We start from the raw sequence: 13868 nt of genomic DNA on the forward strand, positions 1-13868 counted from the left end.
TTTTCAATATGCCTTTGCATTTCTTGCGTTACATCACCTGCTCGCCTGCTTGCTAAATTATAGCCTCTGTGGCTTCTAAACACAGTCCTGCCGTCAATTTTGCTGTTGCATAGCAGCAGTGTTCCCATGATTTAACCACTTGAATGTCAAGCATATCATGTTCACCACTTCTCAAGTAGTAATCACAAGCTCATCAGTTGCATTTGAAGGCAGCAATATTGTAACCATATATCGTAGATCATAAGGTAACAGAAATGGTAACAAGCTTTGGATGTGAATTTCATGAGTGGATGAGTGACTCGTGATGCACAGAAAACACATGAAGTGATGGCTGGAGACGATGACACACGCTTAACATCAACATCTATGATATTTAAAGATGCAGAGACACAAAAAAACAACTTCACACATTGGAAACATATAAATCACAGATTCATACTGTACACCAAGATCATGAATGTCCTGCTGGATCATAAACCATAACATTAGCACAATTAATGATAACTGAATGAAATGCACAAAGACATATTTAACAGACAATGTTCATAAATCCATGATTTCAGACAACCTCTCTTCTCTCTCTCATAAATAAGTAACACACAGACACTGTGGGACTCACCTGCAGAGCGATAGCTGTGTTGTTCTGGGAGGGGTGAGCACCCACCAGGCCTTCCTCTTTACGTTTCTTGAATTTCCTAAAGTAGTCCTGTATCAGGAAGGTGGCATAGAACTTCCCCACGGTTACCTCATCATCTGAGTGAACAGACCACACAAATGCTTCCTGTGTCAGCAGGTCACTACACACAGCACCCTGGGAGAGAGAAGGAGAGACTCCTCTCCTCCCATCCACCGTCCGTTCTCCTTAAAAAAACACTGTGGGTCCATTAGGACCGCAGACATGTGAGGCACTCTTCAACCCCAATCAATCAAAAAATGTTTTAAATCCAAATTATATACATCCATCTTGATGGTGTATATACTGTACCTCAGTATGCACCACCTGAAAGATCCTTCGCTGTGTTTCAAAAAGAACAGAAAATCAAATATTTGCTACAACATCTTCATGTTGTGTTTGAGCATCAAAACTGAGATCTTCTACACTATATGTATGTTTGATTTTAAACTGAGTACACAGTATCTGTGTAATACTATAATATCAATCCATTAATGCTGAGAGTGACTGATATTGTAACTTCTCTGTCCTGTTTTCCTTAATGTTGGGCTACTGATGACGAGGACAGAAAATAACATTTATCTTAAACAACTGCCATCTTTTGACACTGCTTTGGTTTAATTTCTAAAATATTTTTTGTTTGGAGGCAGAGGCTGTATTACAGAAACTTCTCATATTGAGTCTTAAGTTAAAATAGGATTTTGCCCAATTTGGTATTACAGAAGCAACTATAAAAATCTTATCTTACTTCCTACATGCTCAATCTAACATCGCTTATCAACTTTTATGTCTGTTTCCTAACAGCCAATGCTACGTTTCTCATATTGTCGATCTAAACAACATATTAACCATGGGTTTTTCACATTGATATGTAACATACTGTACACCGAAACATAGAAAAATGGAGCAAAAACAACCACAGACACTTAACTTTAAGACAGATGACTTAGAGGTCTTGGTAGCATCAGTAAAGAAATCCAAATATGTTTTTTTTTTTTGGTGGGAAATTTAAAACTAGGTGGTCTAAGATAGCAGACAGAGTCATACTTGCCAACCTTCCCAATTTTCCAGGGAGACTCACATTTTTTATTGACCTCTCCTGGTTTCTCCCTGGAGTCATAGTTCCCCAATATTTCTTAAAATTTATAACAGACTTTCACATTTTTTCCCTTTTTGTTACTGTATTCTTTTTTTTTTTTTTTTTTTTTTTTTTTTTTACTGAATTCAAGATTCTTACAAAAAGATTTAAAGAACACAGGATATGTTTTGTGTTGACACAAAACATGTTTTTCTAAGACCAACCTAATTAACATGCCCTTAGAAAAACATAACACTTTCTGTGTTATTGTAATCACATTTGAAATTGGACTAGATAACATCCAACCTTGCTTGTGCAATACACATCTTCATCACCATCATATCTTAGGAACTGCTCATCTGCAATGTTTTTTTTTCCTAAATTAAGTCCTAACCCTAATTGCCATGGTTACAAAACTCTAAAAGTTGGATGTGCAACTTAGGAAGTTTCTGTAATACGGCACCTGGTGAGTGTATAGAAACAACTTTTTTTCTGTTGGAAAATGCAATTTAATTTGCTACTTTAGCACATGCAAGCAAGCAGATCTACAGTATGCGTCATACATGTCAGTATGTTTGTGTAAATTCATCGGTTTATTCTCATGTATGTGTGCTAGCCCGTATATAGTACTTTAAACTTTGAGTGGGCATGTTTTTGCATGTATTTTTGTATTGTTTTAATTTGAAGAGTGTTAGCAGGAGTGTGTGAGAATCATTCTGAAGCAGGGGTCTGAATCACTTTGAACAAGCACGCTGGGGACAGAGATCGGAGAGAGAGGCAACACTAGTTCCATGCCACCACCCTAAAACAGAACTGCTTCAGAATATTCTGAAGTGCCTCAGAGTTTTGGATACAGAGATATAAAAGTGTGAGAAGAAAAAGCTGTGGAAGCTCAAGCAGTGAGAGAAGGACAGAGATTAAGACAACAGAGAGAAATAGAGACAGAAGAGAGACAGATAAAGAAGGAACAAGAGACAGAGAGATTAGTGAGAAAGACAGAGCATGCTCTTGCACAGTGGTCTACAAGGCCATGCAAGCCCAAAGCCCAGCGGACAGTCAGTGGCCTCCATCAGCATCCAGGCCAGGAGGGAGGAACACACATAGATAGGAAAGACACTGCTGAGGGGGCAACCAGGAGAAGATGAGCAGAGCAGAAACAGCACGATATAGCTTTACTTGTGTGTGAGATTTTATGTGTGTGATGGGAGTTTTTATGTCAGGATATAGTAATTATGAAAAAGCAGTTTGGAGCTTCCTGTAATTTTATGCAAACAGCATGTGGGCAGCATATGGTGTGTGTGTGATTCTGTACAAGCTGCTCTACTGGTGTGTGTGTCAAACTGTAACAGAAGGACTACGAGGTGTACTGTGTGTGATTTCATGGATAGACACAGGTTGATTCCACTAACCACCAGCAGGGGGCACGACTTGATCCAGCAGCTTCATGCTGGTTCTCTTCCAGATTTTCTTGATGACGGCTCGCAGCTCTTCGTTGGCCTGCTCTAGATTACCTGCACCACAGAGAGACAAACGTCCCTGAGAAACCAGCACTGCAGTTCACAGCCATTTTAAATCCAGCCAAGCTCATAATTACAGGTAACAGAGAACAAAGAGTGAATGCATCAGCAGATAATCTTTTTTTGGAGCAGAACAGTGAGGTTCATACCTTCTGTTTTGATCTTCAGGGCGGTGCGCACCAGGGCAAACAAAGTGGCATTGAACATGACAGTGCCGTCACTGTTCAGAGGCATGTTCATGGCAACCAGCCTCTGAAAGAGCAGAGAAGGTAGACGCTTTTAATATGGTAGAACAGGATGGCTTCATGATCAGTATTCTGTGTGCATTTTGTAAATGACTACGGATGTAACAATATATTCAATACTAAGGTATTAAAAAAAATAATGTGACAATAACTCCTGTGATATTACATGATTAATTGTTTGATTTTTGTTTTTTTTTTGTTTTTTTTGCCAAAGACAATTCATGCCAATTTCTTGCACGTGCTTAAGCCATGGAAGTATATATTTTTTTTATTCAATTTTATTGAAGAAGGAAAGCAGAAGCACTTAAAGTTAAAAGGAAAAACACATTTTATATAAATAAATTATGCTGTACACATCAGACTTATTAATTAATAAAAAGCGTTCTAAATTCATCGTATTTCGTGTTTTTTTTTTTTAATATAACAATAACCATCGTATTATGGACCTTTTATCATGGTGTTATTGTACCTTGAGGTCTTGGTATTGTTACATCCCTACAAATTAGATAATAAAAGAAGCAATGAGAAGAGACCTTGCATGCGACTCTGTGTGGACACAGTTTGCCGAAGCCGAGAGGAGGCTGGATACGACGGAGAAGTGTCACAACATCCAGATGTTTAATTCTGCCCCTATGTGAGAACAAAACAGATGTAAGATGTTAACCATCTATGTAAAATGACTGCACAGAAGCATGAACGTGAAATACTTTTGGATACTGTAGGCAATAAAGCGCATACTTTGCCTCTGGGTCATACTCTGACCAAATTCTCTTGAATTCATCAAGGTGGTGTGGACCAAGAATCGACCAATCACGTGTTAGATAGTCAAAGTTGTCCATGATGACAGCCACAAACAAATTGATAATCTGGAGGGGCACAAGAAAGTTGACATGCCTACATTTGTTCACCGTCAAGCACAATCACTTGGCACAGAACATTTTTTGAACTGAAGCAATCTATGCAGTAGCTTAAAATAAATGTAAACTACAAAATTATAGTGTAAATATTGATTATCAGCCACTTTAGAAAGGGCTATGAATGTGAGTTTTACAGACTAGATCAATAAATAAATATAAATAAATAAAAATATTAGACATACATTTTATGGCATTAATGGTGAGCAATTACATTGTACTTTATTGGAAAGGATGATTCTGTCTTTCTTGTTACTCTTAAGAGATTATGGAGAAAAATGGTTGCTTGTTGAGTCTCATTCCCAGGTCATCAGATATTGATGCTTTGAGTTGGTCACTCAGACTGACCTGGGAATGAGACTACCTTTTTCCATAATTTCTTACTTCACTTTTAATATTGAGTTATGGCAGTTTTTGTAAACCACTTTGTTAAATTCTGTCTTATTATGGGGAGCCATGTTGTTAACAGAATATCTGGAGAGTTTCATGGGTCTCAGTTATACATGATATGAATATGTAGAGCTATGTTATTGTACATTTATCATACTGTAGGAATGACATGCATGCAGAGGCTAAAACTGAACACTATAAAGTGAACTATTACTAGGCCAAACACTGATTCATGTTTGTGTGTACCAAGAAGGCGCAGAGCATGTAGAAGGTGATGAAGTAAACTATTGCAAATCCACTGCCACATGTCATCTCCTCCCCGGGGTTGTAGTCAGACTCTGGGTCGCACAGTTTCCCTGGCATGCAGGCCAACATGATCTCCTGCCACGCCTCTCCAGTGGCACATCTGGAGAACAGACAGGGTCAGAATTAGGTTTATTGCCAAATGGTCTTACATATACCAGGCCTTTACCTTTAACATGGTAAGAAAGTAAGAAAAATAGGAGAAAGATAAAAGCAGGTAGAACAAGTCAAGAACCTGACAGACACAAATAAATCCCTCAACAAGTAACCCACAAAAATGTAAAAACACAGTAGATCAGTTTCCTAAAACCCTTCACACCTGAAGAGAAGCAGCACAGCCTGAGGGAAGGTCTGGAAGTTGTTGTTTCTGTTGATGTGTGTGCCGTCCACCATGGCAATCTTTCCAAACACCTGAAGCACAAATATTGGTCATATGAATTTAAGTGTGACCTTATCAACACAGGTAAGACATTTGATGACACTTTAATCGAAGGAGTGGGCACAAGACCATCATTACACTGTCGTGAACATTTCTGAGACAAAGTTGACAGTGTTTGAGATGGCTTTGTCATGACAACTTGACTTACCAAACTTAAAGAAAATGTTAAAATCTATGTTATAACATCACATTATACTGTCATATGTGGTTGGTTTTGACACTGGCTGTCATGAGACTATTAGAAGTGAGTCATGAATACTGACTTCAAGTAAAGTGGTACATTTTGGACTTGTCATAAAGATGTCATTATAAGTTCTAAGGCCAGTTTGACAAAAGAGCACAGCACCAAGGTGAGTTATCTGATAGACAGACAGCAGTTAGCTAATTTACTTGTTACTAAAGTAGGCTAACCACTGTCTGCTGTTATCTCTAGCTAGCATTAGCTACAGTAGTAGCCTTGGAGGTGGTCACCTAATTATGTGACTCAGCCAGGGGTACCAGGAGCCAAACTCAGGAGCAAGAAAACCACCTTAGTTCTGTATTCCCTGTCATCAAACTGGCCACCATCAGTCTCGGAGACTATAGTTGGTCCTCGTCCAGCCGGGATGTCCGGTCCAGCCAGAGTCAGCTAGATGCTGATGCTGCTAGCATGGCGGGGGAAAGTGCCACACAAACAATTCAACAGAGATGAGAAGGAGGTGAGACGTGTCACTCCTCGCTTCAGTGGTTCTCAACATTTTTTAGTCACAACTTCCCGAAAAAATCAGGTTAGTGTTCATGACCCCTGCATATGAAAGCTACCAAACTCATTATATTATCGGTACAGGTGATGTAATATGGAAAAATTTGCCAGCCTAAAATACGGCTCTCATTTTTATTAGTGTTTGTGTTTGTTCAGAACATGGTGTTTTATGTTGGTAGGTGTCATTTATATGCTGTTTAACAGTTTTAACCATTAGATAGGTAGCTGTTAGATTCCTTGAGGCCAGCTGTATTTTGTAATTTGAGTGCCTGTCCCTTATGTTGAATGTCATTAAGGCGCTGACATTGCTGAGAGCAATGTTATGTTATTTTATTCTTCACAACCATCTGGTTGAGAACCACTGCCTTAATTAACTCTTCATCAGCTCCAGAAAAACAATGTAATTAATTCAGATTGCTATTAAGACTTTTTTTAAACGGAGTGCATCCAGAAAAGCTGTTTTTTAATGAAACATAATGACAACAGTGTCATGACCCGGGTCACGAGGGAATTTGTATTGTATGGCAGTAAGATTTGTTCTTGGTTTCCATCTCCTTGCCGGAGGATGATGTTGTTCTCTTGTTTGTGTTTTTTCCCCAGCATGCCGGTGTTGGCTGTTGATTGGCTTGGAGACCGAGGCTGTCTACTTTAAAATGGCACCTGCCAGTATCAGCATCATTCCTCTGTTTCCTGACTCCCAACCAGGCAGCACCACGCTGTCCAAACCATTCCAACTGCATTGTGCTGTTTTGTGAAAGCCGGCATTGTGATTAACTTGTCCTCTTCTCAAAATACAAATACCTTCTAAAAAAGAAGGCAGTCCTGGAAGCTGCAGGGCATGAAGCCCATTTGTTTTTAACTTTTCCCTCTTCTCCTGTTTATGTTGGGGAGTCAGGTAAGATACCTGTCTTTCAGTCTTATGCACACCCATTCAAATACAGCCATTTTCTGTCACATTTATTGACCAACCTGCATGCCAATGACAGCGTAGATGAAGAACAGCATGGCGATCAGAAGAGCAACATATGGCAGAGCCTTTTATGCAAAAGAAAGGAAAGAAAGCAGATTAATATGAGTGACTTTAATATTTCCCTCAGTCACTGATCAGATAGTTGTACTACGCCTGCCTCACCTGGAAAGATTTGATGAAAGTCCAAAGCAGGGTGCGAATGCCCTCCCCTCTGCTGAGGAGCTTGACTAACCGCATGACTCGAAAGAGACGAAAGAAGGTGATGGAGATGCGAGCACTGTCCTCCGTGTTCTGTGGAGACACAGTACAGAGTCAGAGGACAGGAGGACAGCAATGTATATAGTGGACACAGAGCATCTGGCTGTGCTTTACAGGATGAAGAGGTCTGAACTGAGACCCCGGAGCCAGATACATATGGGCCGAGACAGCAGCACTGCATCTTTATGTCATGGAAAACTGCACGTTTAGAGCATTGAATTTGAGTATTAATTAGTTTTCCTATCGATTAGAAGTCCAAAGCATAGTTTTTCTACACAGCATGTCCAAAGCTGTTTTTGACATAGCTGCTTTTGACATTTTCTGGTCAAAATATAATGAAGGAGAGTGTCTTAAGCAGTGTAGCTGCAGCTGATATGTTTCTGTTAGTCTGCGTCCAAAGCACTGTCAGGAGCCCTGTCACTGTACAGACCTACAGGGGAGGAAGCAAGGAGGCAGGCATGCTGGAGAAAACCTTGCCATACTTGACAGGACACATCTGCACAAGCATGGCACCCTCAGTCCAGAGTCACTGCATGCGGAGTCACAGTGGGGCCAACCCGAACGGGTCGGCCGGGAGGTTCACAGAGCAGGTCAGAGCTGAGTGACCTGATCCCAGGGGTCATCCATGGGTCACTACCCCACTCAAAGATGGTGGCAGAGACCATGTAGCTGTGTCAACAGTACAAACGTGAGGAGCGGCCCTAAACCGCTCCCACCTAACAGGACACACAGCGTCACGTTTGAGTGACACACTCTCCTTAGAAATAACTCCAAACATTTAGGAAAATGAAAGCAATTTTTTTGAGGATATATGCAAAATGATCAAACAAAACAAATGAGAGAAAAACTGAAAAAGAATACAGAGAATGGAAATCTTACCATGAGAAAATAAATGAAACAGAAATAAGCAATAGATCATAGGAGATGTTGGAGACAACATAAAAATACTAAACAAAGAAATGCAGATCTAAACATGGCCCTAAAGGGGGGCGTGGAGCATCTTACCCCCAGTTCATCCACCTGAGGAGTCTCCGTTGGCTTTAAAATCAAAGACCTGTGTTAATGACTTGCACAGAGGCTGCAGGTCTCACACACATTGGGGCCAAACACGTAAACATTACATTTGAAAAGTCTCAGTCAAGACGTAGACAGAACAGAGTCACTACTCTTCTCATTGACGGGACAAAACTGTCTTATCGTTTCACTATGACGAGGACAGACATTTATGTATCACTGTCTATGTACACTTAATATAATGACAGACATAAGACATTATCTTAACACTTTAAAAGACTGCTACACAACAGGTTTACAGCTGAACATTCTCTATGTGGGACTTGTCAGACTGACGAACAACATGAAATTACTTAATTACTTAGCAACATGAAAGACTGGCACACAACTTTATCACTCCCCCGGTGTGATGGTCATTACTGATGGACTGATTAAATGGATTGTATGGTTGAGATGTCTTTGTTGAGCTTTAGACAATGTTAATGATAAGCTAACTGACTGGCATAACAAATGTTATGAATTCATGTCATGATAAAAGCACCATCTCCTTTTCATACAAAGCCTCGACTCATACAGTTGGTAATTATTGTTTTTCCTGTATATCAACATTTAGACTTCAGAGTCAGGCAGGTACACATCAACATATAAAAAAGCATACATTGTGTGCATCATTAAATGGATTGTTTGAATCATTTCAAGTGGTTTTCTATGAAGCACTTATCCATAGTCAGTGTATTGCCTACAGTAGATAGCAGTCGATTAGCCCCAAGTTTGGAGATGCAGAGAGGAGCACCGGCATGGAAGCAAAGCAATGTACTGCTGTGGACAGGGTCAGCAGCACAATGTGTTTTAACCATTTCAAGAGAAAAATTGGCTCTCTTCAAGCGGGTGTTCAGTCAGTGTTGATGGTAAATGTAGTCATAAGCAATACATTCCCCAGTGTGTGCTATATTGACCAGGAAAGCTGAGTCCTCCTGCTCGCAGGGCCGTGGTGGCAGTGCCTACATATACCAGAATGCCTTGGGTGTGAGGTACTGACTCCCATGCACATGTTGCTGTGTATCACCACCTCAGTTTATAACTATTACGATGTTGGCCAAAACATTTCATGAATATTTTCACCACTTGCCTTCAGATAGCCAAATAAGCCAAACATTGCTCTTACCTGCTCAACCAGTCTCCACTGGCGAAATCAGTAATTTCCAGAACATGTGAGTTTCCTCAATCTGCTAGTTTGTTTGAATCATTCTGTGACCTTGGTGTTTCAAAATATTACCAAGTCACACATTAACTACGATATTTGGCTTATATAATAATAATAATGGCTGTCTGACAGCAAGGTAAAGTGGTGAAAATATTCTAAATATAGTGTCCATTTAGACTGAAACTGAATTTTTTAGGTGGATGTTTAAGTGACTAAAATATGTTTCGTTGCTGATCCTGTCTGCAGCAGTACATTACTTGGCTTCCATGCTGTTACTGCTCTCTGCTTCTCCAAGCTGGGTCCATGTCTACTGCCATCCACTGTAGGTAATACACTGACAATTGATAATTACCTCATACTACCCCACTTCAAATAATCTGAATTATCCCTTTAAAAGCACCCATCAAAGAAGTGGAGTATATGTAGGACAGCTGCAATCCCACTCTCCTCTGGGCTGCAATGATTTTATGTCAACCAAGTATTTTGAAAACAATGGTTTTTCAGTGGCTGAAATGAAAATGCTTGAGAGGATTGAGCATAAAAAATAATTTGATAGTCGCTCACACAAATCCACACCCATACACAGTCATTGTCTGCAATTCATGTCATTGACAATAATAAATTATAGAATATCAGCAGTATTCAGCGAGCATTTGTACACAGAGAAAATCCAGGTGCAAAATAAAATAGAAACATCAATCATAGTGGTGGTGGTTAGACACAACCTGTATAATGATAATGTATTTTTTTGCAAAAGGATGAGATTAACTCAGCACTCGTATCAGAAGGCTTAGCACTGAAAACAAAGAGATACTCCAGACAGATATGGCTTCATTCAAATCCCTCAGCACAATACTCATCAAACCGTAAGTATGAGGTGCAAAATGAGCAGAAATGATAAATAAAATGTAGAATTAGCTTGAGGAGGTTCTTTAGGTAATCCTGGCCACAGCGTTGATGGAGCATGCGTTCAGCATTGCCACGTTGCTGGGGAAGCACTGCACGCACACGCAAGACATTTGGATGATGAGGAGGAGCCGTTGGTGAATTCATAGCAATGCAGCAACTCATGCATGTCAGTAGTGCCCCGCAACAAGCAGGGCATAGCAGGGCGCTCTCACAGTCCGGTGCAGAAAGAAGTGAATGAAAAGGAGAGAAAAAGACAGAGGGAGGAGGAGGAGACCAGAAAGAGACACTAATACTGGGATAGAAAAAAAAAAGCCAGACAGATTGAGTCATACTGAAACAGGAAGAGAGGAGAGGCAGAGAGGTGTGAAGAGGGAGTAGAGAGTTACTGTTGGAGTGTTCATGCACCCTGACTGGAGTCTACACACCTGCACTACACATGAGCTCCATTCTGAGCTTTAAGAGCTCACTACAGGAAGACAGAACAAAACACAGAGACAATCACTCACAGAGACACAAACACAAGATCATCAAAGAACCTCAGACTCAGCTGCATTAAACCACCATCAGTGAAAACGTACAAAAATAAGGACTAATTTAGCGTCGTCTGATCCGCTGACGAGATTTCAGTTCACAGATTCTTACCTGATAACAGTACGGCGAAATGATGCTCAGACTTTTACTTTAATTTAACGACTGTAACTGAAGCCATTACACTTTATCTAAAGTGGGCACAAGACTGTCATCACACTGTCATAATCATGTCATGACACTGTCATAACCAAATCATAACATCTCTCATGAACATGAAGGAATCTTTGTGGAAAATTTATTACTGTTGTCATTAAGTGTCATTCGCTCGATTATGTCATTTTTAACACAAAGCTGAAATTGTTGGAGATGTCTTTGTTAGGATAAGTTGACATTATCAAGACAAAAATGTATTTGTTATGACAACTTGACATTAATCAAGATCAAAATACCTTTTGACATAAACCAAGATGAAAATGTCTTTGTTATGACAAATTGACAATAACCAAGACAAAAAACTCTTTGCTATGACTACTTGACATTAACCTTTTTTAAATTTATTATTTATTTATTTTTTAAAAGAAAAACATCCTCTGCATGCAAAGAATATACACTTTGAATAAAAAAAAATGACATAATTGACGGAACGACACTGGGATTCATAAAGATTCCTTCATGTGCATGACAAATGTCATACATGGTTATGTCAGTATTATGACATTCTTATGCACACCCCTTTAAATAAAGAGTTACTCTGAAGCCTAATTTACTTTTTAGTTGCTGAAAAAGCATCTATTTCTATCTAGTTCATACCATGACATATCTGTTTTACCTCATATTGATGCATTTAAATCAACCATCTGTGAAGCTGCACAACTACACAACTTTAAGGAAAGTTAAAAAAAAATGGCATTTCAAAATTTTCATTATGGTTTTCAGCTTTTCAAGTATTGACTGAGTTTTACAGATTCTGCATTAAAATTGTCCTTAATGTTGTGTAGGATGGACGTTTCCAAGCTCTGAGCTCCAGGGCCATTCTGTCTGGAGGATAAGATCGAGGGGTTATGGCAAGAGAGAAAGGGCAAACTTCACAAGGCTCTATGGAAAAAACTGACCGGAGGGGAATGGAGCGGGTGGCCAAGCGCCATCTGCGAGAGGCGGGACATGGAAAGGACGTTAGGGGATGATGTGAATGACACCTCCCAGCATGCATTGGGAGAGGTCACAGTGGTCAAGTGAGAAATTAAACAGCTCATGACTGGGATGGCAAGCAAAAAATTAAAATGCAAACCAACTGTAGATCAGCTATTACCAATGATTGAATGGAAAAAGTTCAATATCTGATCTCATCAGTTTGCTGCATGACACAAACAGCATCAACCACATGCGACACAAACAACAAATAAATGTAAATGATGGATGAAAAGTGCCTCACAAGAACCACTATGAAAGCTCTTGTGAAATCAACATCATGTCCCCAACATTCATTACACACATTCATTCATTCATTCATACATACACAGCACAACTTGAATAACAAACTTTACACATGTAAAAAGCACACATGCATAACAATAATCCACCACCACCGTATGTTTTAAACAAAGTTAGTGCTTGTTTATACACTCATGCAGACGCACATTTTGGAACACAAACTGGGAAACACAGAAATCATGAAATATAACTCCAGAAAAACAGCACTGCAGCTCAGACACCAGAGCACTCAGGAGGTGGGAGGGGGGCAGGTTGAGCAGCGAGTCTTTGGTACACTGCACTTCTAAAAAGCACCTTCGTCGCCATAACTATTCCTCAGAGCATTCCTGGGGTTTTGGACTACAAATCTGACGACCTTTACCATTTTTGTACCAGTTGAACTCAATTCACAGCACCAAAGCCTCAAAGCAGATCACTGACATTTTGTCTTTTTTATGTGTTTTTGTGAAGAGCCAAGCTGTAACGAGGAGAGTATTTTTGTAGTTGGTTGTAGTGAAGTAGTAATCCATTATTTTATGGAGCCTTGACATGAATTTTCAAATCGACTGACTGACTTACTTGGAGCAATACTAAAATAAGCCTTCCTTTTAAGATTAAATCTATGTGTTACTGTTCAACAAAATTACAAAAATCTATTTTTGCCTGAGTCAATAAACATTAATGTCATGGTTTTGGGTTTTAGTTTAGTTAGTTCCTGTTTTATTTTGAAGCACTTGCCTCTCCTCTTGTTTGCTTCACTTCCTGCCTTTGTGTTTTTCCTGCCTTTTTCGATTACTGGTTAGTTTCACTTGTCCATGAGTCTCTCCCTAGAGTACAGTGTGTGTTCATCTTTGTCCCTGAGTCATCATCCTAGCCACTGTCCAGTGTTTCCCCCTGTGTTGAAGTTCTACTTTGTGGGAGAGACCAAACTAACTCAAAGAAAGTGCATACCCAGTAGTCCTTGCATTAACACCTGCCCCGACTCTGACTCTGATTGGTTATAACCTTCCAGGACTGGGATATGAGAGCGCGTTAGCCATGGCAGCTCATGTTTATGTTCCCAGTATTGTCTCAGAGTCTGGCTGCCCTTATCCCTAACCCTACCCAGACACAACTGATGCATCCTTCGTGGATTTGGTGGAGGTAGGTGCCATTAGAGCTGCAAGCTTTGAATACAGGTAGCTGGGTTGTAGATAGAGATATGACTTGGT

The 13868-nt window shown here is 39.9% G+C and overlaps 1 protein-coding gene across 1 annotated transcript in view; it reads right to left on the reverse strand.

Moving 5' to 3' along the window:
• The window catches only part of cacna1da (calcium channel, voltage-dependent, L type, alpha 1D subunit, a), a 94001-nt gene that overhangs the window by 12049 nt on the left and 68084 nt on the right, over nucleotides 1-13868 (reverse strand). The window contains exons 32-41 of the mRNA XM_084734743.1: nucleotides 8535-8567; nucleotides 7434-7562; nucleotides 7271-7336; nucleotides 5440-5531; nucleotides 5064-5223; nucleotides 4252-4379; nucleotides 4047-4143; nucleotides 3418-3520; nucleotides 3161-3262; nucleotides 620-753 (exon numbers count right to left, since the gene is read on the reverse strand). Coding sequence (XP_084590869.1) covers nucleotides 620-753; nucleotides 3161-3262; nucleotides 3418-3520; nucleotides 4047-4143; nucleotides 4252-4379; nucleotides 5064-5223; nucleotides 5440-5531; nucleotides 7271-7336; nucleotides 7434-7562; nucleotides 8535-8567 — 1044 coding nt within the window. The remainder of the gene's footprint in view (nucleotides 1-619; nucleotides 754-3160; nucleotides 3263-3417; nucleotides 3521-4046; nucleotides 4144-4251; nucleotides 4380-5063; nucleotides 5224-5439; nucleotides 5532-7270; nucleotides 7337-7433; nucleotides 7563-8534; nucleotides 8568-13868) is intronic.

This window comes from Lutjanus erythropterus, chromosome 2, assembly GCF_056507025.1.
Source record: "Lutjanus erythropterus isolate fLutEry1 chromosome 2, fLutEry1.hap2, whole genome shotgun sequence".
NCBI classification, from domain to species: domain Eukaryota; kingdom Metazoa; phylum Chordata; class Actinopteri; order Lutjaniformes; family Lutjanidae; genus Lutjanus; species Lutjanus erythropterus.